Consider the following 22,110-nt stretch of genomic DNA (forward strand, 5'->3'; position numbering starts at 1 on the left):
ACAGGTATTTCTTCCACTGGCTTCGCCCGCAACTTCCTGCTTTGCTCATAGACTTTACATTGGGATGACGTCACAGAGTTTAAATCGCTTTTCTCAGCTTGAGGATTTTTTACAAATATAAAACCACTATAGCTAATAGTCACAATTGACCTTGTTTGCAGTTCGAGGTGTCCTGTCAACAGTTTTACAGCTATCTTTTTTTATAATAGTGGTCTATGGAGAAAAGCTTTATGGGCTGCAGGTTTTTTTTTTTAAATTTCTGCAATACCGCGAGTGGCCACTGGGAAAAAATGGCTCCAAGGCTGAGCTGCTTTCCTGGGGGCCTGATTTACAGTGTTTGGCCACTACGAATATTAAGGCCCATTTCCACCGCAGGAACTTCGGGGTAATTTTATGGGGCTGGGGCCGTTGGTGCGTGTCTCCACCGCAGGAACCACCCCCGAAGGACAGAGTTCTGGAACTTTTACAAGGGCTAAACAAGTCCCTGCCTCGGTGTAGGTATTCAGAACGGCCCTGAGAAACTCCTGGCTGGGGCTTGGGGATTACTTGGTGCTGATTGGATATACTCAAGGCGGGATGTGATGTTTTGTAATTAATAACATGGTTATCGTAGATTAGCTGGGCTAACCGTTAGCTGTTAGCGGTGTCTGTAATAACTCAATAAACGGTCCGTGAAAAAAATATTTTTTCTAGTGGATATCTTAGTTACAACATGATTGAGCTAGCAAAGCAGATTTGTGTTGCTATGTGTGGTATTTATTCAGGTTTGGGAAATCACGATGTCTAGAAAGCATCAGCTGACAGGGACAGCTAACAGCAGCAGCAAAGCTAACATCAGGATGTCATCTGTTAAAAGCCTCCTGTTGTCGGATATGACATGAAACTACTCCAGTTAGCTCAATCATGTTGTAACTAAGACATCCGCTGGAAAAAATATTTTTTTCATGGACCGTGACCGGAGTTATTACAGACACTGCTAACGGCTAACAGCGCCCCTACGCCCCTACGTCACCCCGGTCAAAATGGTCGCGCAACGATTACGTAACATACAGAGCACGGTAACTTTACAGGAGCCTTCCTCCTACTCCGCTCTCTCAGTGGAGACACGGCGGTTGAGAGGGCCGAGCGAGAGGACGTTCCTGTAGTAGTTCCTGCCCCCCAAATAGTACCAGGAACTTCTTCAGTGGAAACGGGCCTTTAGCTTCAAAAGCCACCTCACGGGGGCCTGGTCTGCCTCACACCTACTACATGGTGCATGAGAAGAGAGGGGGAGAGACCCTGTACTGATGGCGGAAAAGCAGTTGACTGCAATCACTCTAAACAGCATGCATGAGAATAAATTACAGTATAATTCTTAATTCTCGGTGATAGCTTTGTCGCTAGTTGCCTTTTAAAAAACAATTGCTAAGAGGGCCTGAAAAGTTGCTAAATTTATCCACTTTTTTTGAAACCGCAATTTTTTAAGTCACTCAAATGCTTCAAAATTCATGTGTTGGGTATTTATTTATTGACGTATTTTATGTTGTCGAATAAAACTCTCTTAAGCTTGTGTAAACCACAGACCTTATTTCAGGACTCTAACCAAAAACCCATTCAAAAGGACTGTCACAATCTTAACAGACACATTACGTTGTGGTCACATCTAAAGTTAGCTTATAGTAGCAAAACGCTAGCTAGCTAGGTTAGCTAACATATAGCTATATAAATAGGTGTTAGCCACATCTCAGATCATCATTATCAAATATATTTCTATAAATATGAGGCCAAGGTAGCAGGAATCCACTTTCACTATAAATACAATTTCAGTATACATGAAGACATGATTAACCTTATAAATAACAAGATGTAACCCTTACCATTACCCTTTCTCTAACCGTAACCGCCTCTCTTTTAGCCTAACACTTCAGAGCTAGCTAAATGCTAACTGTATGGAGGGCGAGGCACATAACTAGTGGGCGCCCGGTTGGCTCGAGCCATGACCACAGGCACAAAGAGTGAAAGTGAATCAAGAGACAGACCCGCCCCCCTTTCTCTGTCAAACTCACACCAAACAGTTAAACTGGGCAGTGCTGATCGAATATAAACCAAGATTATGATACTGTGTTGTCTATTTCCGGCCTAAAATGTATTCAGAAACTTTTTTTAGTGCCCTTTTAGCTGTAATAGCACAATTTTGTGAACAGGAAGTGGGCGCCATACTGTTTCCTGTATGGTGAAATGGAGGCTGAAAAAACTGAGATTAAAGATAAAATTAGTTGTTGTGTTTTCAGAAACATGTTTTAGCTTACCCTTTAAGTGTAATACGAGATTGTCTGTTGCCAGCCGGCCGCCATTGTGTCAACTGGCAAGTTCGCATTTTGTCACATACCAGCTAGAGCGTTTATTGGTCCGGCCTTGTTGTGCATTCTGGTAGTTGTAGTAGTTTTTCGACCTTTTGAGCAAACCCAAACGGTACAACCATTTTCCTCTGTTTTCTGCTGTAAAGTAGCAAAAGCATTTGCATCTTTCCACTGCATAGACAACCTAGTTTATGAAAACACAATTTTTCTAGTGGGAAAATACTTCTTCAAGTAAAAGTAGTAATACTGCAGTGTAGCAATAATCTCTTACAATTAAAAGTCATGCATTTGAAGTAATTATTATGCGGGATGTCCCATTTCAGAATCATATATATTACTAAATTATAATTAGTGGTGCATTAATGTTTAAATCATTTTCAGCTGGTAAAGGTGGAGTTAATTTTAATTACTTTTTATAGCTTAACCTTTTATAATATATCAGAATTTATTGATTGATTTATATTTTGTATTAATTATCTAAATCTACAAAGTAACCAGGAACTAAAGCTGTCAAAGTACAGAAATACAGCAATGACTCGTTCAAACAGACCCAGTTTTGTTGTTTGTTAGTTTTGAACAGTAGTTTGCAGCTTGGCAGCCATCTCACCTGGTTAACACACCATCCACCATCCCCTCCACCTTCTGAATACAAATTCAGCTCATACATTACATCACTGGAATTACTTGTTCAGTGGCCTCCTTGCAAATGTTGAGTCCAACATTCACTCTGCTTTCAGGTCAGTTCGGTCTCCTCTTCTTCTGGACGGAAACATCTAACTCTTCTGCTAAATGCTCCATTATTCACCAGCTAGTCACTAACTTTTCCAGTGAGCCAGTTATTTGCGATATTAACACAAAGAAAAGCTGCTGCTGCTGCAGCTGGAACAACGCTGATGAGAGCAGTGAGAGTCAATCAAAACAATACCACCTCACGGTTTTATGCCTCCGTGAACCAGTCAAGTTGCAGTTTACATCCATGTCTGTCCAAACTAATATGTCACCATGAGAGCTGGCAGTGCTTCAAATATGGATGTTGCTGCGAAGAAGCTACATATTCTAAAACGTGGATACTAAAGACACATATCCTGAGTTGGGCAGCACAAAAGATCTACAATTACAGTTTCAAAATGGGCTCCCAAGATTAGTGTCACAAATTCAGTATGTGATCAAGTGTCACCCCTTCTGATTCTGAGTTATGATGGTGAATAATGGCCAGATGTGATTTTGCAGAACATTATGATGTCACAGAGAAGTTGACCTTTTGGATATAAAATGTCATCACTTCATCATATTGTCCTATTAGACATTTGTGTGAAATGTTGTTGTAATTAGTGTATGAATTCTTGAGGTATGGCCAAAAACATGTTTTGTAAGGTCACAGTGATCTTGACCTTCAACCCTTAACGTGTTCTTGAAATATTGCAGGCGTGGAGGCATTATAAAACTGCAGTCAGATAATTCACTGTGGGAACCCTTTCACATACAAGTAGTAATGTGATCTGTTTAGTAAGTATAAAAATATTGATTCAAGCCATTTTTAATCCTGACAGTAGCTGAATATAAATATTTCTCTGTGAATGAATGTCCCTAAAAACACAACCCAGTTTATACTGTACACACAGTCTACATAAACACACAAACATTCATGCAGTTTATATTAGTGATATCAGCTTGTCCCTCCCACTGCAGATAGCTGATAATGTGATATGAACTCCATGACAAAGTCCATAAATGAAGCGTTCACAGTCTTACACAAAGAGACTTTTTTTATTTAACAGCACTTTCACATTCTTCATCAAATATAATCTGTCACAAACTAATCTGTGTGTCCTCTTTGCTGTTTCAAACTAGACTCAAGAATAGAAAATGTTTTACAGACAAATATAAATGAATCGATGATTGTGATGTAATGCATTTCTTGCAGTTTGACACTAGTTATATCGCATGCGTTGGTGTGTGTTTTGTAAGAAAATGGGTGTGAAAGTACAACTGATTAATAAATAAAATCAAAGTGGCACATAAAAAGCAGAAAAGAACAAACATTAAAATCCAACACAGGTGAGCAGATTTTGAAATCATATTTGTGTTTAAGTGACTGTGAAGTCACAGACAAAATTTGTCTGAAAGCATCTTGATCTTTTTTTACAGTCTGTAACTCTGTGCCAGTGTAGAGACAAACCTCGTCACAATTCTCAGCCTCGCATCTTGGAGACCTGCGGGGTCACAAAGGATGCTCGTCAAATCACATTCTGCTGATGCCAGGAGTTTTTGCCCCGGAACAGCTCCCAGACGAGAGCTTGACGGAGAATACGGGGTTTCCTCTTTCCCAACTTCTCCTTTTCCCGCTCCTTCTCCTGCTGTTGATTTTGGCGTACACACATATTAAATCATGTCCAACGGCTGAGCGGTTTCACACTCAAAATGCCAACTGCGACAGACCTGAGGAAACAGAACATGACCTGTTCTTGTAAATTATTACACCAGAGGTTGAAACTGGGAGGATGGCTGGAAATATGAGCAATTTAGAACATATTAGTAACACAAAGTAAATAAACTAAAGGACAGCATGGCGCCAAAGTGGTCACAGATGACCCTGGAACTGAGTAGTCATAGTTTCATATTTCCTACTACATCTTACAAAACTGTGTGTTACCCAGGTTGAGCTTGTCCTTGGTGGCCCAGCAGATGCTGTAGTGTTGAAGAAGTTGTTGCAGCAGCTCCCTCTCATCCAGAAACTCCAGACGCTCGATTCTGCAAGACATAAAAGAAATATTTGATCATCTGTTCGGGAATGTGATCTTTCAAATAAGACTATGCACACACAGAGGGTAAATGGCTTCAAAAGCAACAAGCCCGCACACACACTTGTTTGTTGATGCACATATAACTCCATTATTCAAACATTCCGAAATCAGAGTTAAGGGGTATTTGAGCAACAACTCCCAGGAATTTTGGGGGACTAGCAAGAGACAGACTGAAACAGAATAGTCAAACTTGATGCTACAGAGGCTGAGATATTCTGACTTTTAGTTCCTATAGGTCAAGCTCTGGATACTACACTTCCCATAATGCAACTCAGCAACATCTTTGGTTGGACCCTCCGCCTGGTAGCGACTGAATAACGTCAGTATTACAGAGAACCAATTTCCGTTAAATAAATTGGTGCCAAATTTCAATATCTGAGAGCGCATTTGGGTGAAAACGCTGGGTTCAGACAGGAGGCGGGAGCGCCACAGAACGCCGCAATGTGTCAACTGTCACCTGAGCAGCAGCCTGGCTGGATCGCATTACTCTGTGATTCTGCCCCTTTGCTCTTTTCTTATCACAAGTAGAGATAATCTTTATCATGTCTGACTGTCTGTCTGCTTGTCTCTCTTGCTCTGTTTAGATACATCTTAAAAATATGTTGAGCAAGTTCGTAATAAAAAAGAACACAGTCACAAACAGAGACACTTGGCTGTTTCTAAGACATATAGTGAGGGGGTGGATTTTGAAATTTTATCATATAATTAATATCTTATAGAATATATCTTGTACATAAGTGAACGTTAACTGGCGATCTGTGGGTCACATACAGCCTAACTAATTTTGTAAATCTATCTGACATCTTGTCTGTGAAGATTCTCAGTCATCCAGGTCATGGTAATCATAGAAGTGCTATATCGTAGGCAACTGGACTTGCTTGCGTTTCTTGAAGACGTTTCACCTCTCATCCAATAAGCTTCTTCAGTTCTAACGGACTGGTGTGAGGTCACAGGCTTTAAACCCCTGTGTGGGTGTGAACCCTTACAGAGTCGTTTAGGTCACAAGTGAGTCATTGACCCACCTGGCCATCTTGTGCGTTGTTAGGGTTAGATGGATCCAGGTGAGATTGGGTGTTAAGTTGTCTGGGGAGGGATCCCAAGACTGCAATGTATGTGAGTGGTAAGTGGTGTCATAGGCCACCTCCTCTGTTTAATGATTCCAGTTTGACGTAGGTGGCCGTGGACATTGCTGTCTTTGAAAGAGAGTCCCTTCTGCTTTAGATGTAAGCGGACAGCTGAGTCTTGACCTGAGGGGCTGGCTCTCCTGTGCTGTGCCATGCACTTGTGGAGCGGTTGTTTAGTTTCACCAATGTACAAATCTGTACATTCCTGGCTGCACTGAACTGCATACACTACATTACTCTGCTTATGTCTGGGTGTTTTGTCCTTAGGGTGGACAAGTTTCTGCCTCAGTGTGTTACTGGGTTTAAAGTGCACAGGGATGTGCTGTTTGTTGAAGATCCTCCTGAGTTTCTCAGATATATCTAACACCACATCCCTCAGATGACTCACATGTGACCTCAATGACTTTGTTGGGTCCACACCCACACAGGGTTTAAAGACTGTGACTCTGCACCAGTCAGTTAGAACTGAAGAAGCCTCTTGGATGAGAGGCGAAACGTCTTCAAGAAACTCCATCAAGTCCAGTTGCCTACAACATAGCACTCATGATTATCTGTCAGCTCATTGTCAGCTTACTATCAATACACAGCTGGCGTGGAAGGTTCAGGTAAGGTTACTAGAAAATATCATGCGTTAATTATTAATAACTTACAGAAACATTACGTGCAATCGCACACGTTCTCTCCTCCTCTCTTTGTCACTCTCTCCCTCTCACTCATAACAAACACACATGCACAGCAGCAGTCAGTCCCTGTCTCTGTCCCTGAATCTTCATGCAAGAATGGGGACAAACGCCTATCTCTCTTTTACATTTTGTTCGTTCTTTAAACATGCTTCTGCCTAACACAGTGGTTCTCAAACTTGTTGTGCCCAAAATCTCAAGGCACACCTGTATTTATATCTGTGCACAACAGCTCCAACACTTGTTATCATTCTTATCGTGATAAAAGACAATAAAATTAAGAAAAACAAGACAGGTAGCTTTAGTGATACTGTCTACTGACTTTTTCTCTCTCTCTTCTTTCCATGGTAGGTCCTCTTCGCTAGTGCTTTGTTGTAATTTGCTCCGTACAATAAAGCGATCTATTGTCCCATTCACAGCTTTCTCTTTTTAACTGTTACCATCCCTCACACTGGCTGCCAATCAGGGGTTTTGGTGTGTCACTCACTGATGACTGAAGTTAAATTAAATGACATTACATTTTTTTAAGCTAGAGTTTACCTCTTTATTGGGAAATGGCTGTGCACAATATACTGATACAGTCAGTTAAAAATTCATTCATAACTTTTTGTACAGGCCCAGTTGAATATTGCAACAATAATATGTGGTTATCACAAAATCCCACAGCACCTCTGGGCTAGCATCTGACCTAACACTTTATTTTATACACTTTTAATTTATCAATAAAATGATGCTATTATATATTAAAAAAATATTAATAAACTTACTAAACAATGGTAGGCTTATAACTCCCTTATGACCCCTGCTGTATATTGTTTCTAAGAGATTATGAGTGTGTTTTCTTGCCAGTTTCACTCACAGCCGCAGAGCAAATAGACCAGATGCCAAATATAGCACTGCAGACCCAATTGATTAATATGTGGGCCACACTTCTGCCTCCTGTGTGAACCCAGTGTGACGAGAGAGAAAGTGATAGAGCGAGACTATGTCACCCTGTAGCTTGTTCAAAAACTACATTTTTGTTATAACAGAGGGAGTAAAGTACCAAAAAAAAAAGGTACGGTTTGGTACCAGAACCAAATTCCAGGCACTGGTGCTGGTATTGTTCTGAATGTGAAAGGTACCCAACCCTAAACCCTGGTTACCCTATTATCCAGATCACTGCACTCCGAGAATGCAGGGTTACTTGTGGTTCCAAAAGTAGAATAGGCACCAGAGCCTTCAGCTATCAGGCTCCTCTTCCAGTTTCTGTCTGTCCCCACATTTAAAAGTAGACTTGAAACTTTCCTCTTTAATAAAGCTCATAGTCAGGGCTGGCTCAGGCTTGTTTTGGACCAGCCCCTAGTCAGGCTGATATAGGCTTAGTTTGCTAGGGGACTCCCTATGATACACTGCATTCATTCTCTCCTCCTCCATCCTAGAAGAGGGATCCCTCCTCTGTTGCTCGTCCTGAGGTTTCTACCATTTTGGGCTTAATAAATAAAACTGAACTGAATTAAATGCTCACTTCTGTAATAATGTAAAAAAGGATTAGTAACAATGCATAAGATGAAAATGTGTGATCTGTTTATCTGACAAATACTGCAGTTTTTGTGCAACCACGTTTAATGGAGCAGTGCTAAGTTGTACTTTAGCAGATGCTGGGTGATGTTGAACCTGCATTACCTTCCCACATCCTCCTGGGGCAGCATACTGTAAACCGTCATCATGTCCAGAGCGTCAGCATGCTCCCAGCCTGTCTTAAGAAACCGTTCCTTCTGCGTACAGCACACATTAAAACACTTCACTCATCTCTGGAATAGGAGACCGTAAATCGTTCTTACATTTTGGCCACTCAACTCATAATAATCCTCTTAAAGGCTACATTGATTTTGTCTTGGTTGTGAAATGATGAGTTTGAGGAGGTTACCTGAGAGTCCAGTGACTGGCAGGCCTCCACTCCTGCCAGGGTGCACTGGCGACGCTGCAGGTTCTCGATCATCACCTGGCCAAATCGATCACTCATGTTCACCTGGACACACAGGTCATGTTGAGTGGATGAGGCCTTTACGTTTATTACATCCATTACAACTTCTGTCTCTTCAAATATCTTAACATAAACTAAAAATCTACATACTTGGCGTCACTTGGATAACAGACGCCAACAGCTGTGTTCTTCTGCTGTGCCTGAATGGAGTTATTTGCCTTATTTACCTGTTCGTAGTTGATGAACATGGCGGTGTGGAAGGTCTCTGCAGCCCAGTGAACTACATTGGAGGACTGGGAGGGCGTCATGTAGACCAGAACACACTCTGACAGGAGCAGTGTAGGTAATCTGGGAGTGAGAGCAGTAATCACAACAACATAACCACAAAGCACTCATAAAGCATGTACTTTTGCCAAGGCCAAACAAGCCTCTATATCTGTCATTTTCACTATTTTCAGCTAAGCCCAGTGGGAAATAATGAAACTGTTTATAAATCTTTTAATAAGTGGATCAGGAGAAACATCAAAGCCGCTCACTTTGCACCAAATTTCACTGAAATTTGTAACGTTTTTGAAATCTTGCCATTTAAACAAACACAACCTCCTCTTATCCTTTGTCCTATATAATGTTGAAACTGCTCACTATATAAGATCCAACATATTCATGGAGGAATTTCACTTTCTCACTCTAACCTTTGGTGTGGTTAGGCAGAACACAGACAGGTAATGACCTTCACCCTTTAAGACTTGAATTCACACATTCACACCCGGCAGCTTCCTGACAAAGGGAGCCTCACTCTTAGTCAAACTTCCCTGAATAAATAAAGGTAACAGAGTGTGAGTAACGAGCTGGGGCCATAGAAAACATCCTATCATACAAGAGAGGATGTCTGTGCCACAAAGCTACCATAAAATTGCCATGTGGCATGGTCCGCTGCTACTGATAAAATGATACTCAGCCCCACCTCCACCCAGCTCCTGAAGATCAAAGGGAGGGTTGGAAATGTTTGTAGATTTGCTCATTCACAAAGAATTCAATTTATGTCAGTTACAGTAGATTGCAATGGTGACAAGTTTCGCAATGGAACACACATCCTGTGTAAGAGGGCACACAGGTATATGTTCTTCATTTTGTATGCCAGTCTTACAGCAACACACACGTTGTACTGGTGGTGTACGGCTTCACCTTCCCATTTCCACTCAAAAATTGATGAGAGGACAACTGGAACTATGTAAAAGTTATCCTCAGATGGTCTTAAATGTATGGTGTATTGCTGGTATAAAGTGGATGAACAGATATATCCAGAATGATGGCTTCGTATCTTTTTCCTCCTTTAGATGTTAATTTTTCGATCATCTCTCTGCGGTCATTTGAATATGATCTTGTATCTCCATTTTCTCAGACAAGTATGAGGTCATGACTTGATTCTCTTTTCTGGTCATTTCTAGAACAAACCACAAGTGGTTATCTAGTGTGCCCTGACGCTGCTTTATCTTGGTCAAAAACCTGGCTTGCTGTTCTCTCACTAAAGCTTGCACTGGAGGGAGTCCTGCCTCCAACAGGCAGGTTAGGTTAGGTGAAGCAGACCTCACCCCAAGTAGGGATTTTAAGGGCACTTTTAATCAAGCCTAACACCCATAAAAAATAGCTGAAGAGAAAGCAGCCTCGAAAATTTCAAGTCCATCGAGGGTTGAGTGTTTGACACTCCAAATATACATTCTGCGTAGGGTATCCTTTCAAATCAGGCTCTAGATAGACATTACATCTGCATTACAGCCATAAAGACACACACTAGAGTGACTGCTACCTAGCGATACTTGCCACGAAAAAAAAACACAGAGATAAGCTTCAATTTTTGATTTTCTAAAGACATGCTGGGAAAATTAATGACAACTGACAGAGAGCAGTGTGATGAACATATTCCACCAAATTCAAATATCGACCTCAGGTTAGTATAAGCTTTCTTCCATATCTATGTCGCTTGCTGAGCATGACTAGTCATGAGAGTCAGTCAAGATATGGAAAACATATCTTTACATACTCTGGATTCAGCTGGAACTTCTTCAGTTTTTCATCCAAGCTAGAGATGTCTCTGAGGTCCGCTCCAATAATACAGTAACGGTCTGAGTCAAGGCTGTGGGCATCTGAGAGAACAGGACACAAACACACACTGTGAGGAAGATGGAAAACACACTAAATAAATGCACAGAGAGATTTTCTGACAAGAGTAGTATTCATATCTAAACCACGTAGATATGTCATGTAATTTTTTTTTTGTTATTACCTAGTAGTAAGGAGTCTGTTGAGTGGGTTTCGATGAGGGGTTTGGACAGAGGCGGTTTTGTCCTAGTCAAAGAAAAACACAACACACAAAAATACAAGTCATGACAAAACTGCTTGTCAACAATAAACCTAAAGCTACACAACAATCAGGCATTTTACATGCTGCACTAGCTGTTTATAGTCCTCTGCTACAAAAACTTCCACTTCGTGGAGTTTTTGTGGAGTGCGCTGATGGGCGATAAAGGCTTGGCCTAAAGACGGCCAGATGCCAAGGCACACAGCTTTTAACGACTGGTCTTTGTTGCTGCTCCATTCTGTTTTGATTTCATGCTCATACGACCTTTTTATTTTAAGATCCTGGAATCTGGAATAAATCCATTTTGAGTTCAACTTTAATCACAGTTTTGGGGATTCCACATTTCCTCTTTTTTTTGCTGCTCAAAGCCAGACAGTATTAATCTACAAAAGTACTCTCCATCAGCCTCCACAAGAATGGACATGTATGTATGCACCGCAACTGATCCTTGAATTCGTTTGTACAACAGCTGTAAATGCAGCTCTGTCTCCCTCTACAGGTCTGGACTCCACATTGCAATACCAAAGCCAGACAAGGCAAACACTTATACTGCAATTATATGTCCAACCTAAAGCTGAAATTCAAATTAGATTTTCCTCGTTAATATGCATGTTTATGCAGTAACATATTGCATAACATATAACCATCATAAACACATCCTTTGATCTGTAAGGGAAGCTTGTGGCTGATATGTTTCATGTATGAATGTTATGATAAACATAATGATAGAATGGTTGTCTTACTTGATATTGTGTATTTTCCTGGCCACAACTGTTGGAAAGTCAACTTCAAAGAACTTCCGTGGCATGAGGTTTTCATCCTATAACACACACACACACACACACACACACACACACACACACACTAAAGATCTGTGCATTGAATAATACTTTGAAGATAGTTATATGTGTTTGATGCAGTTTAGTCAAATCTGACAGGCTCAAGAGTCCTGGCAGTGAGCTACAAACCTTAAGTCTCCAAAACGTAGTGTCCAGTCCAGCGCCCAGGTTGATTACTTGACAGTCGCACTCTGTTTTTCTTATAAATGCGTCAAGGAGATGGTTAACCCCTTGAACGCGGGCATAGTAACCTGTCAAATGAGATAAGGGGACAGTAAAATAAGCTAATAAACTACACACACTTGGGCTAAAACTATCACTATCACACATGAGATCATAAATATGCAGCCTTATCTTTGTAAACATTACAACTGGGTAAGTGGGAGAATTTACTGTTAACAACTCCTCACTAACCGTAAAGTTATGTGTTAATAGCTGTTTTTATAGACAGTCATCATCACTCTATACACTGCACACATTCTTTCAGCTATACAGTACGGCATTTATGAGGCGCTTACTGCAAACTATGTTAATTTTATGTATTGTGGATCCTGTGACTTGTTGCGCTTTCAATATTATAAGTTGTACCACATGACTCCCTTTTATCAAGCTTAAGAGTTACTTTTACATACAGAAAAATGTATGTAAAAGAAGATTGTGTATCACTTACCTCTATTGATTTCAGGTGCCTTCCGCTCCCCTACAGATCTTGCGAAATACTGGATATAGGGGTCCTTCCAGTAACCTTTACTGGTAGCAAACCTAGTTCAACAATTATAAATATGATGAGGAGGTGACATATCCCAATGAGCCACAACATTAAAATCACTGACGGGTGAGGTGAGCTTGTTACAATGTAACCTTGAGTCCTGCCTTTCATGTAGATGCCAATTGACGAAGACCAAGTACGCCCCTTCATGGCAATGACACTCCCCGATGGCAGTGGCCACCCCCTGCAGTACAATGCACCATGCCACACAGCAAAAACCACTTAGTAATGGCCTAAGGATTATAACAAAGACCTCAAGGCATCAACCTGGCCTCCAAATTCCCCAGATCCCAGTCTAACCAAGCATCCATGAGACGTGCCAGCACCCCACCTCCCAACCCAAAGGACTCAAAGGATCTGTTGCCAACGTCCTGGTGCCAGAAACAACAGGACACTCCAAGAGGTCCTGTGTTCATGCCTTGACAGGTCAGAGCCAAGTCCGATTCGATCTTGCTTCACTCTGATGTACCTGGACGTTCCATGGATGCTCAATCGGATTGCAATCTGGGGAATTTGGAGGCCACATCGATGCCTTGAGTTCTTTGTCACATTCCTTTGGCCATTTCTGAGCAGTTTTTGCTGTGCGACAGGGAGCGCTGTTGCCACAGGGGGGTGCACTTGTTCTGCAACAGTGTTTGGGTGGATGGTGCATATCAAGCTGCATCCACATGAATGCCATAACCTGAGGTTTGCCAGCAGAATTTTGCATTGTAACAAGATGATCAATGTTATTCACTTCACCTGTCAGTGGTGCACAAAGAATCAAGGCTCAGCTCTACAGATCTGTGCAGTTTTCTGCTCTAGTTTTGGTTTTGCTGGTCCATACTGTATAGTCTGATCCATACATGTAAAACAAACTGCCCCATAATAAACCATGGGCAGCTGCGTGTACACTATCTGCCCACTGTTAAAATGTAGACCTCCAAGGAGAACATGTAGCTACTGACTAGAGAGGACAACTAACAAACTAGGACAATATTTTTAGGACTACATTTACAGGGATACCCATGTTGCTCTGTGTAAGATTAGTTAAGACAGACTTTATTGTCTCAAAGGAAATTTGTCTTGGATACATGCGGTACCTGCTGTTAATTAGAGCTGTCACTATCCATAATCCCTTACACTCAGCACCTGCAGTACATGTACAGACTGCCATCAGCCAACAAACTGCACGCTGCCCATTGCACAACACAACTGTTTTACTTTGTCACCATAAAACATACTTACATGCACATACATAACTACACATACACACTGTATGGGTAAGCTACAGTTAGCTTCCTATTTAAGGCTTTAATTGACAAGGGGACAAGAGAGTTGTTAAAGCTGTTAAGCTTTCACTGGGGGACTCTAAAGTGTCTGCTCGAGGGGATAATCTTCTGGGCCTGTCTGATAATGGTTTCCTTAAAGATAGACTGGAGTGTGGCATGCTGCCTGACTCCCATGATTCTCATGGTTCTCTGCATAAGCCTGGTAATCTGGGCCTTCAGTTGTACAGAGGTTACCACACCAGGCTGAGATGCCTTACTGCAGGATGCTCTCAACTATGACATGGTGGAAAAGGAGCAACACCCTCTGGATGACTCCAAAGACCCTCTGCTTGCGAAGGAAGTGTCGGACCCTAGTGAACACCTTATCTACCTGAACACTTCATGTGAGTTTATGGTCAGTGTGTATGCCCAGGTATTTATATGATTCAACCTGGGCTATGTTTGGGTCATGGATAACCACTGGTGAATGGTCTCCAATAAGTATGATAGTATACTGATGTGTTAAAGTGACTTCTAATGATCCCAAAGTGCGACACTTTTGATGGTGTTTTCAATTTCAATAGTTTATAGCTAAATATCAAAACATCAGCAATTAGATTGGAGGAAATCTGGGGATTTGATTTATTAGGCATTACACCTGAGCTGTAAAGTCAAAGTGGAAGGTTATTTGTTTAATGCAGCATGACCTTTGATATGTAAATACTCCTTCACCTACATCTCTGACTGAAGCCACATTAACATGATGTAATTAAAGCCACTGTAATGTTTAATAATTAACTTTGCTGCTGTATACCATACTGTTACCTTTTGCATGTGGTTGCATCGTCACAGGTCGCCCTCACTGCTTCATCTGCAGTATCCGAGTCTGTGAAGGGTTGCCGAGCTGCCATTAACGATCCTTTTCTTTATGTTGCCACCATTAAAGCTGTAAGCGTCGCATAACCTCGTCCACCTGCTGTACAGTGGCTAGTTACTACAAGCTAACGGACTAGCTTGACTTTGACAGGTGGGGTTATTTAACGGAACGAGGAAAATTAAGAATAATACTGAGAGCGTAGTCGGGTTGCTCGGGTACTCGTATATGTTAAACAAAATACAAGTTGTATGAAAACGTGCAGCATTTAAGCAAGAAGCATTGTTTTGCTGGCTAATAACAAGTCGCAGATATAAATATATGAACACTTCCGGTCAGAGCGGAAACACTTCCGGTTAGTATTCTTCAGATTAAAAGCATCGCTGAAAAAGTTCTCATTTTGCATACGAAAAAAACACAAACATTAGACAGTTTCAGCAAATTATAATTTATAAACCTAATTCCAGTTATGTCTGCACTACGCATCGTCTTTTGGTAGATAGAAATAGGCTATTTTAGCCTTACACTGTTTGACTGTTTACCGGAAACTGTCAAATATTGTTGTCAAACCTGCCAAAGCACAGACAGATGGTTTGTTGAGTCTGTCACTTACAAATATGTTTAAGATAATTTGGGTTCCTGCATGGATTTTACACTTAGACCATTATTTTTAAGCAATTATTTACCCCCCTGGTTGTCCCTGGTAGTCTGTAATTAAATTCAGAATTGGGAAAATGGATGTAGAGTGAGTCTGCTGAATAGTGAGAAATCAGCTAAACCACTAAAAGATGCATCTGGATAGGAAACATTAAAAAGGTGCAGAATAGTGACAGGACATCCATCAAGTCCCATGTGAACTACGGAATTCAAAGCAACCCTGCCACATTTCCTCGCAAATTGTGTGGGGAAATCCTGCCATTACAAAGCCAACCTCACTGAGGTCGCCTTGTGCCACTCAGATAATCGAGAATTCCTTTGTGGCGTCTGTGGAGTGTGTCTGAATTCCTCAGAGAACCTGATGCAGCATGTAGAGGAAAGTCACATGAAAGAGACAGACACTTGTCCTACTTGTAGAGGAAACTTCATTTAAAATCCATTTGAGGATCCACACGGGGGAGAAACTGTACAGCTGCAAGCAAAAAACCATATAAATGTTACAAAGGGCTTCAGACATCAGACACACTATGGCTGTTCACAAAATGTTTGCCTCCAAAAATATCCACATTGCAATATTTAGATTCAGGTAATTGAGAAGCTGACAACCATCTGATATACAAAAGGATCTATAGCTTCGATTTTACTGAAGCATAATGCGTTTGGCTTCTGACAGAAGTCTTTTTAATGCTGTCAGTTACTTGAGTTGCATGCCATTAAGAGAGAGTATAGCCTTATTGACTCACAGTAAAAGGGATGTGGGCTCAGACTAATACTTGTTTCTCTTAAGATGTATGTTTTCCCATTACATTGTCTTTGAAATCATCTGATTTAAAGGAAGAAACTATTAACATCATTTCCAGTATTTTGTATTGCTATATCAAGAAAGGATATCATGATTTTTGGTCTCACTGAAAACATCGCTTTTGCAAGTTTCCAAAGTGTTAAACTATTATGTAATCTACACAATATAAACACACTGGAGATGGCAAAATATCTGTTTATCTTTAGCCTGGCATACCTTATGAATGTATGTAGAAGGATTAACAAATCAAAACAGCTAAATTCTTGGAGATGATCATTGTATAGTTTGTAGCTTGCACTGGGGCCTGTTAAATATATTGTAATATTAAATATGACTTTCCTGTCTTGTGGCCCATTATTACTGTATGCATTCTTTGAATAGGCCTACATAATAGGCCTACTGCTTTTTAAAATATGAATGCATGACATATTTTTAAGCATATTCAATTTTTTTTGTAGCAATAACCGAGTGTCTACAATCACTTAATGTTATGAGCTCATATTATTTTCAATTGACTTTATTTTTGCATGTGGATCTGTGACAGCTTTTCTATATAATGCTGACTGTGACACTGCTGCATCAATCATTACAAATGTGTGAAGAAATCTAACAGAAAGATATCATTATTCATTCAAAGTTGAGGGGCTATTTTCATATTTTAAAAAAAACAAAAGGATGTTCTGATTAGAATATATAGACATACACCTGAAGCTCATAGTACTGTACAGGTTGTATTCATAGCGTGCAAGCAATCATTGCCATGATATTAAGCAGTCGTTGCCCGATATCAACAGACCGGCAGATAATTTGCGGACCTCTATACTAGATATAATTTAACGTATGCTTGCACTTTAATTTAACATTTCAGTGTAAATGTAAAATATGTGCTACTCTGCTTATTATCTGACGATGGTAGGCACAGTGGCACCCAAATGAATCTTTCATAAGTGTGGCCAGATGAGGTCACTAAAAATCTTGTCGTGGCAAACTGAAAACAAAATCTAGAGCTGATTTCCAGGAATTTGATTATGCTGAGGTACATCAGCTAGTTGAAAATTATGTAAAGGAATTGCATCAAGTTTGGGGAGACTTGTGGGTGCCCGAAGAGCCCAATTTCATTCAGATATCTTGAGGTGAGAATTCAAGGGACTTCTGTGAAAATGGCCATGCCAGCTGTTTCCTAATCAGAAGAGTTATTTAGCCACCTTCCTATATACAAGCTATACCAATATGGTTGGTACCAATGGATGACTTAGGTTGTTGGGTTCACAAGATACCACTACCTGTGCTACCCTAACCTAGCTTAACAATACACCAAACGAAATTGCTTGCAATAGTAACTTCTGGGTAGAAACCCCACTATGTAACATACAAAAAAATGAAATGGCAGTGAGCACTATACACCACTATACCTTGCTTTCAGACAGCAGTTAATAGTAGTAATGGCTTCAGTTCCCAGTCAAAGCGCTTTCTGACGTTAAGGTAAAGCAGTGCAAATATTTGAATATAGCATAAACTCAAACTGATTTTGATATTTTTAAGTGGCCAGAATACGTTTCGCTTTGGCCCCCATCCACAGCAATACATTGCTTAGCCTCCATGCCAGTAGATTTGATTTATCAAAGAAGCTATAGCAAAGCAAAACAGTGCATTAAATAAGCGTGGCAGAAATGTCTGTTAGGTTGGACCTCTGTGTTTAATTTTATGCCTTTAAACATTAACAATTATGGCTGAAAATGACAACAGAAATAAACAAGTTTGACAATTTCATCTGTCTCTGCAGTTCAAATCAAATGCCAGTTGTCTACCTAGAAGTTGTTGTAAGCACGACGTCACAATGATTCAGTCCATTGAGCACATCAAAGCCTCTTAAAGATAGTGCTCCAGGGATGATGTTTTTCTGTAGGCTGATGTGTAAGTCAGCATCACACCAGTTCCCTCGTCAAAAAGCCAATGGGACTTTTACATTGGATTTTGAATGATTGCAGAAATGCGCTCTGTGGCAAACAAACATTTATGATACTTACACATTTTGTTCAGAATGATAATCTTCACATATGAACACCACTGTCATGATTAGTGAAGCTTACAAACTACACTATGGTCACATGACCTAATGTCGCTGCCATAACAAGACTGTAAAGCCATATTTGGAGCGGCTTAGCATGATGATGTTCAGTAGTCTCATTTGGCCACTTGGTAGCAACCACCTTTTTTAAGACACATAGCAACTTCAGAGTTCACGAGTGGGATATTTACGTATGACGTATTTTATGTTGGAGAAGAAAACATGAAAGTCTCTAAAGCTTGTGTTAACTACAGACCTTATTCAGTCATCTAACTGTAAGTCACACTCATTAATAGCCACTAACTCATCACTGTATCCCGTATGCTCAGGTTGGCTGACTCTCCTTACAATTTTGTAGACGTTTTCAAGCTAAAGCTATTCTTGGCCTACTTCCAGCATACTCACATGTGTACATGAAGCAAAAAATTGAAAATGGCTATGCTCTCGGTTCACAAAACATGTTTTTATTGTCTGCACTGAGGGTATGTACAGAGTTTGGCAAGTGAGCATTTATATATGCAGCTCCTTATATGTGGAATCTTAAGCAGACGGACTTACAGTTGCACTCACTGGTTCCTCTCGGCTGTTTCAAAGCACTGTTGCAGGATTTCTGTACACAATCTTCTATATGCCAATGTTTTGATGTGTCTTAGCTGGTTTTTGTAATCATGTGTAGTTGCTGTCTTTGCATTTTTAAGGTTAATTTCTAGTATATATTAATGTACGTTTTGGCTTTTCTTTGTTGTAATCTTATTTTGTGTTTTCTATTGCTTGTTTTTGAGCTTTTCATTCTGTATTTTTGTTTTGCGTTGTCTGTCTGGAGCTTATGTTGCTGCCTGTCTTGGCCAGGACACTGTTGAAAAAGAGATTTTTAAATTTAACAGTTTTTATGGTTAAATAAAGAAATAAAATAACCATAAAACTATTAAAAAACCCACTGAATTTAAGATGAAGGAACCAGGACTGGCAAAATGCTAACTCATTTCCAGGTTGTAGAACTCTTTCTGGGTGGACTCTATTATTTTTCGCCAGAGAGCCAGGGGCCCCCATATGTATTGGGGCACCATGCCCCCCCCCCCTTGGGAGCGCCACTGGGTGGGCACTTTAAAAGTCACTCTCTAGGCATTGTGTCCTGTAAGAGTACTGCAGAAACCAAGCAAAATTATGAATGCAGGATTCCCTATTTGAATTCAGTATATTTCATTTTATTTTATTTTTTTATAATGGCGCAGGATAGTTTCCATGAGTGCAGTGCTCCATATGTTGCTCCTGTCAGTGTCCAGGGGGAGGTGGTGCTGTGTGGCAGATGCACTAACGCTACTTCCTGCTGCTCTCCCTCTCCCTCTGTGTGCTGGCAGAGGCAGAGGTGAGCCGCCACCGCCGCCGCTGCTGCTCCTCACTCGGCTCCCTGCTCCGCTCTGCTCTGCCCCGCTCTGGGAGAAAGCGGCCGACGGATTATCCAGCTCGGTAACGTTAGCTCGCCAGCTAACGGGTCAACACAGCAGCCGAGAAGAGCCATGAAAAGCCGCTGGAGCCAGTGAAAGTTAGTCACGGCTTACTTTGGGGACTTTAATGTACGGGAACATACCAAAAAGGAGGTTCGCGGATCATGCCGTCGCCCCCAACGGGAACTTTCCTCTAGAATCTCCACTTGGGGAAGGCTAGCTTAGTGGCTAGCGAGGCTACAAACTATTTTTAATTGGCTTTGGGCTCAATGGCTCCTGCTTGTTTTGCACCGTCATAGCGACAGCTTGGAAAATTAAATCGGGGAGAGGCCCTGTGAACTTCATGACAAACCAAAGCCCGGCTTTGAAGCGTAACTTCGGAAGACGAGACTGGCAAGGGACCGAAAATGAAGAAACAGTTCAATCGGATGAAACAGCTCGCCAATCAAACTGTTGGCAGGCAAGTATGGAAGTCAGCGTTGTTTACTGGCGCACACACATTTATGTTGGTCTGTTTTCACCTTAACTCCAAAGCTTGTCGATTTAATTTAACTTTTAACCCTTCCCCATGCTTCTCTTTTAACTTGCTCTTTATCAGTTATGGCACAGGAATGCTGCAAAGAGAGAAAATCACATTAACTAACACACAGATCGAATCAGCTGGCTGTGCAGACAGACAATGAGGACAGTCTTTTATGAATGAATCAGACAACCAGGCTTAAGGACATAACACTGTTAATAAAAGCTGGATGTGGGACTGCTTCCCTTGATGTGTGCAAGCGTCCACACTGCTGTCTGAACCCAACCAGATGTCCTCCCCAGAAGACTGAATCAGCCATCTACGCAGTGTGTTAGCACTGTCTGCATGGGAAATAAACACCAGGAAGGAGACCAGTGATGGTGCATTTTGCCTTAGGTCATTCACTCTCCTTAGGATGACTCACTTTCTTACATCATGAGATTTAATTCTGCTGTCAAAAGCTGTGTGAAATAGCAGAAGTGTCTGTTTTGGAAACATACTGTAAGGCGTGAGGCCAAGAATAGGCATGCACCAATATATCAACAGATAACTGTACTAGGGTTGCACAATATATGTATAGTGGAAATATATATTTTGACAGATACTGTAATATGAGTAGAAATTTTAGTGTGAGTGATAGTTTTTGCATCACATTTTTTGCGAGGGTATGTACTAAACAATGAAGTTCCCTTATATCTGGAATATGATTTGTAGGCCAGGGCTTCTCTGTAGCACCACAATGCTTTATTTATAACGGTATGTTGTGACAAACTTTGCCTTTATCAAATTACTGCAGCTCCTGCGATTTGGATATTGCCCTTTTTCCAGTTTAAATAATATTTAAATTAATTTGCGCAAGAGCCTGCAGAGGAGGGTAAGGATTTCAGACTTTTCTGTTGTATAGAGATTGAGTTTGCCATGTTAAAAATGTGCAAACATGACAGTGACACAAGCTACATTTAGGAATAAAATGCTCGCAAAAATGCTACTTTCCTAACATGTCAAATATGTTATTGGCCTTACACTGATGACGTTTTCAAAGCAGATATCAGTTGATAACAGACACCGAATTCTAATAATATATTGATGCGTCCTTAGCCAGGGGCCTGATGTTTGCTGCTCAGTCCGTCTGGTCTTACTTGCCCCCTGTCCAGCTGAATTCAGACGTCAACTCAGGGTAAAGAGATCTAGCAGAGTCAGGGCTAATACGCTAAAGCAGGGGATGAGCTGTTATATACTCTGCACTATACGGCAAGGTTCACTTTCACTCTGTACTGTTAAAGTGTCAGTAAGAGCCTCTCCATTTGTGAAACACTAGACGCTCAACTCCAATCAGACATCAAACTTAAAGCATAAAATAGATTAATGTTTGTAAGTGATGGATAAGTGTCTGTGCGTCTCCACTCCAAGCAGTCTCTTGCTCTGAACTGTGAAAGGATCAGCACTCTGAAAAAGAGTTCAAATCCGAACAGTGATAAAGCCTTCTGTAGTGTTTATGCATGTTACCTATGGAGGTGCCACTATGCTGTTGTGTTATGACCCACAATGTCCCTCTGTAACTGGATATCTAAAGTAGCGATGGCTCCAGCCCAGCCTTGTGCGAACAGGAGGGTT

The 22,110-nt window shown here is 40.9% G+C and overlaps 2 protein-coding genes across 6 annotated transcripts in view; one reads left to right on the forward strand and one right to left on the reverse strand.

The window, feature by feature from the left end:
* Positions 1-4,090: 4,090 nt before the first annotated feature.
* lcmt1 (leucine carboxyl methyltransferase 1) lies at positions 4,091-15,341 on the reverse strand. The gene is made up of 11 exons (XM_033610601.2): positions 14,956-15,341; positions 12,782-12,873; positions 12,241-12,362; positions 12,016-12,092; positions 11,198-11,259; positions 10,955-11,057; positions 9,141-9,261; positions 8,857-8,958; positions 8,613-8,704; positions 4,993-5,090; positions 4,091-4,778 (listed from the first exon to the last, which is right to left on the reverse strand). Exons 1-11 carry the CDS (start codon positions 15,039-15,041, stop codon positions 4,756-4,758), a joined length of 978 nt encoding a protein of 325 aa, XP_033466492.1. The 5' UTR covers positions 15,042-15,341; the 3' UTR covers positions 4,091-4,755.
* Positions 15,342-19,796: 4,455 nt separating this feature from the next.
* The window catches only part of arhgap17a (Rho GTPase activating protein 17a), a 44,450-nt gene continuing 42,136 nt past the window's right edge, over positions 19,797-22,110 (forward strand). The window contains exon 1 of one of the 5 annotated variants that reach the window (XM_033611019.2): positions 19,797-20,436. In XM_033611019.2, the coding sequence (XP_033466910.1) occupies positions 20,384-20,436 (53 nt within the window). In that variant the 5' untranslated portion in view covers positions 19,797-20,383. The remainder of the gene's footprint in view (positions 20,437-22,110) is intronic. The other 4 variants (XM_033611016.2, XM_078163475.1, XM_033611015.2 and 1 more) reach the window with 4 other exon arrangements.

Source organism: Epinephelus lanceolatus, chromosome 21 (assembly GCF_041903045.1).
Source record: "Epinephelus lanceolatus isolate andai-2023 chromosome 21, ASM4190304v1, whole genome shotgun sequence".
NCBI classification, from domain to species: Eukaryota; Metazoa; Chordata; class Actinopteri; order Perciformes; family Serranidae; genus Epinephelus; species Epinephelus lanceolatus.

Coding starts and splice junctions, on each gene's coding strand:
- lcmt1 (XM_033610601.2), bottom strand. CDS start 15,041: ATGGCAGCTCGGCAACCCTTCACAGACTCGGATACTGCAGATGAAGCA. Junction 12,093..12,240: donor CTACGTTTTGGAGACTTAAG/GTTTGTAGCTCA, acceptor TGTGTGTTATAG/GATGAAAACCTCATGCCACG. Junction 11,058..11,197: donor AACAGACTCCTTACTACTAG/GTAATAACAAAA, acceptor CTGTTCTCTCAG/ATGCCCACAGCCTTGACTCA.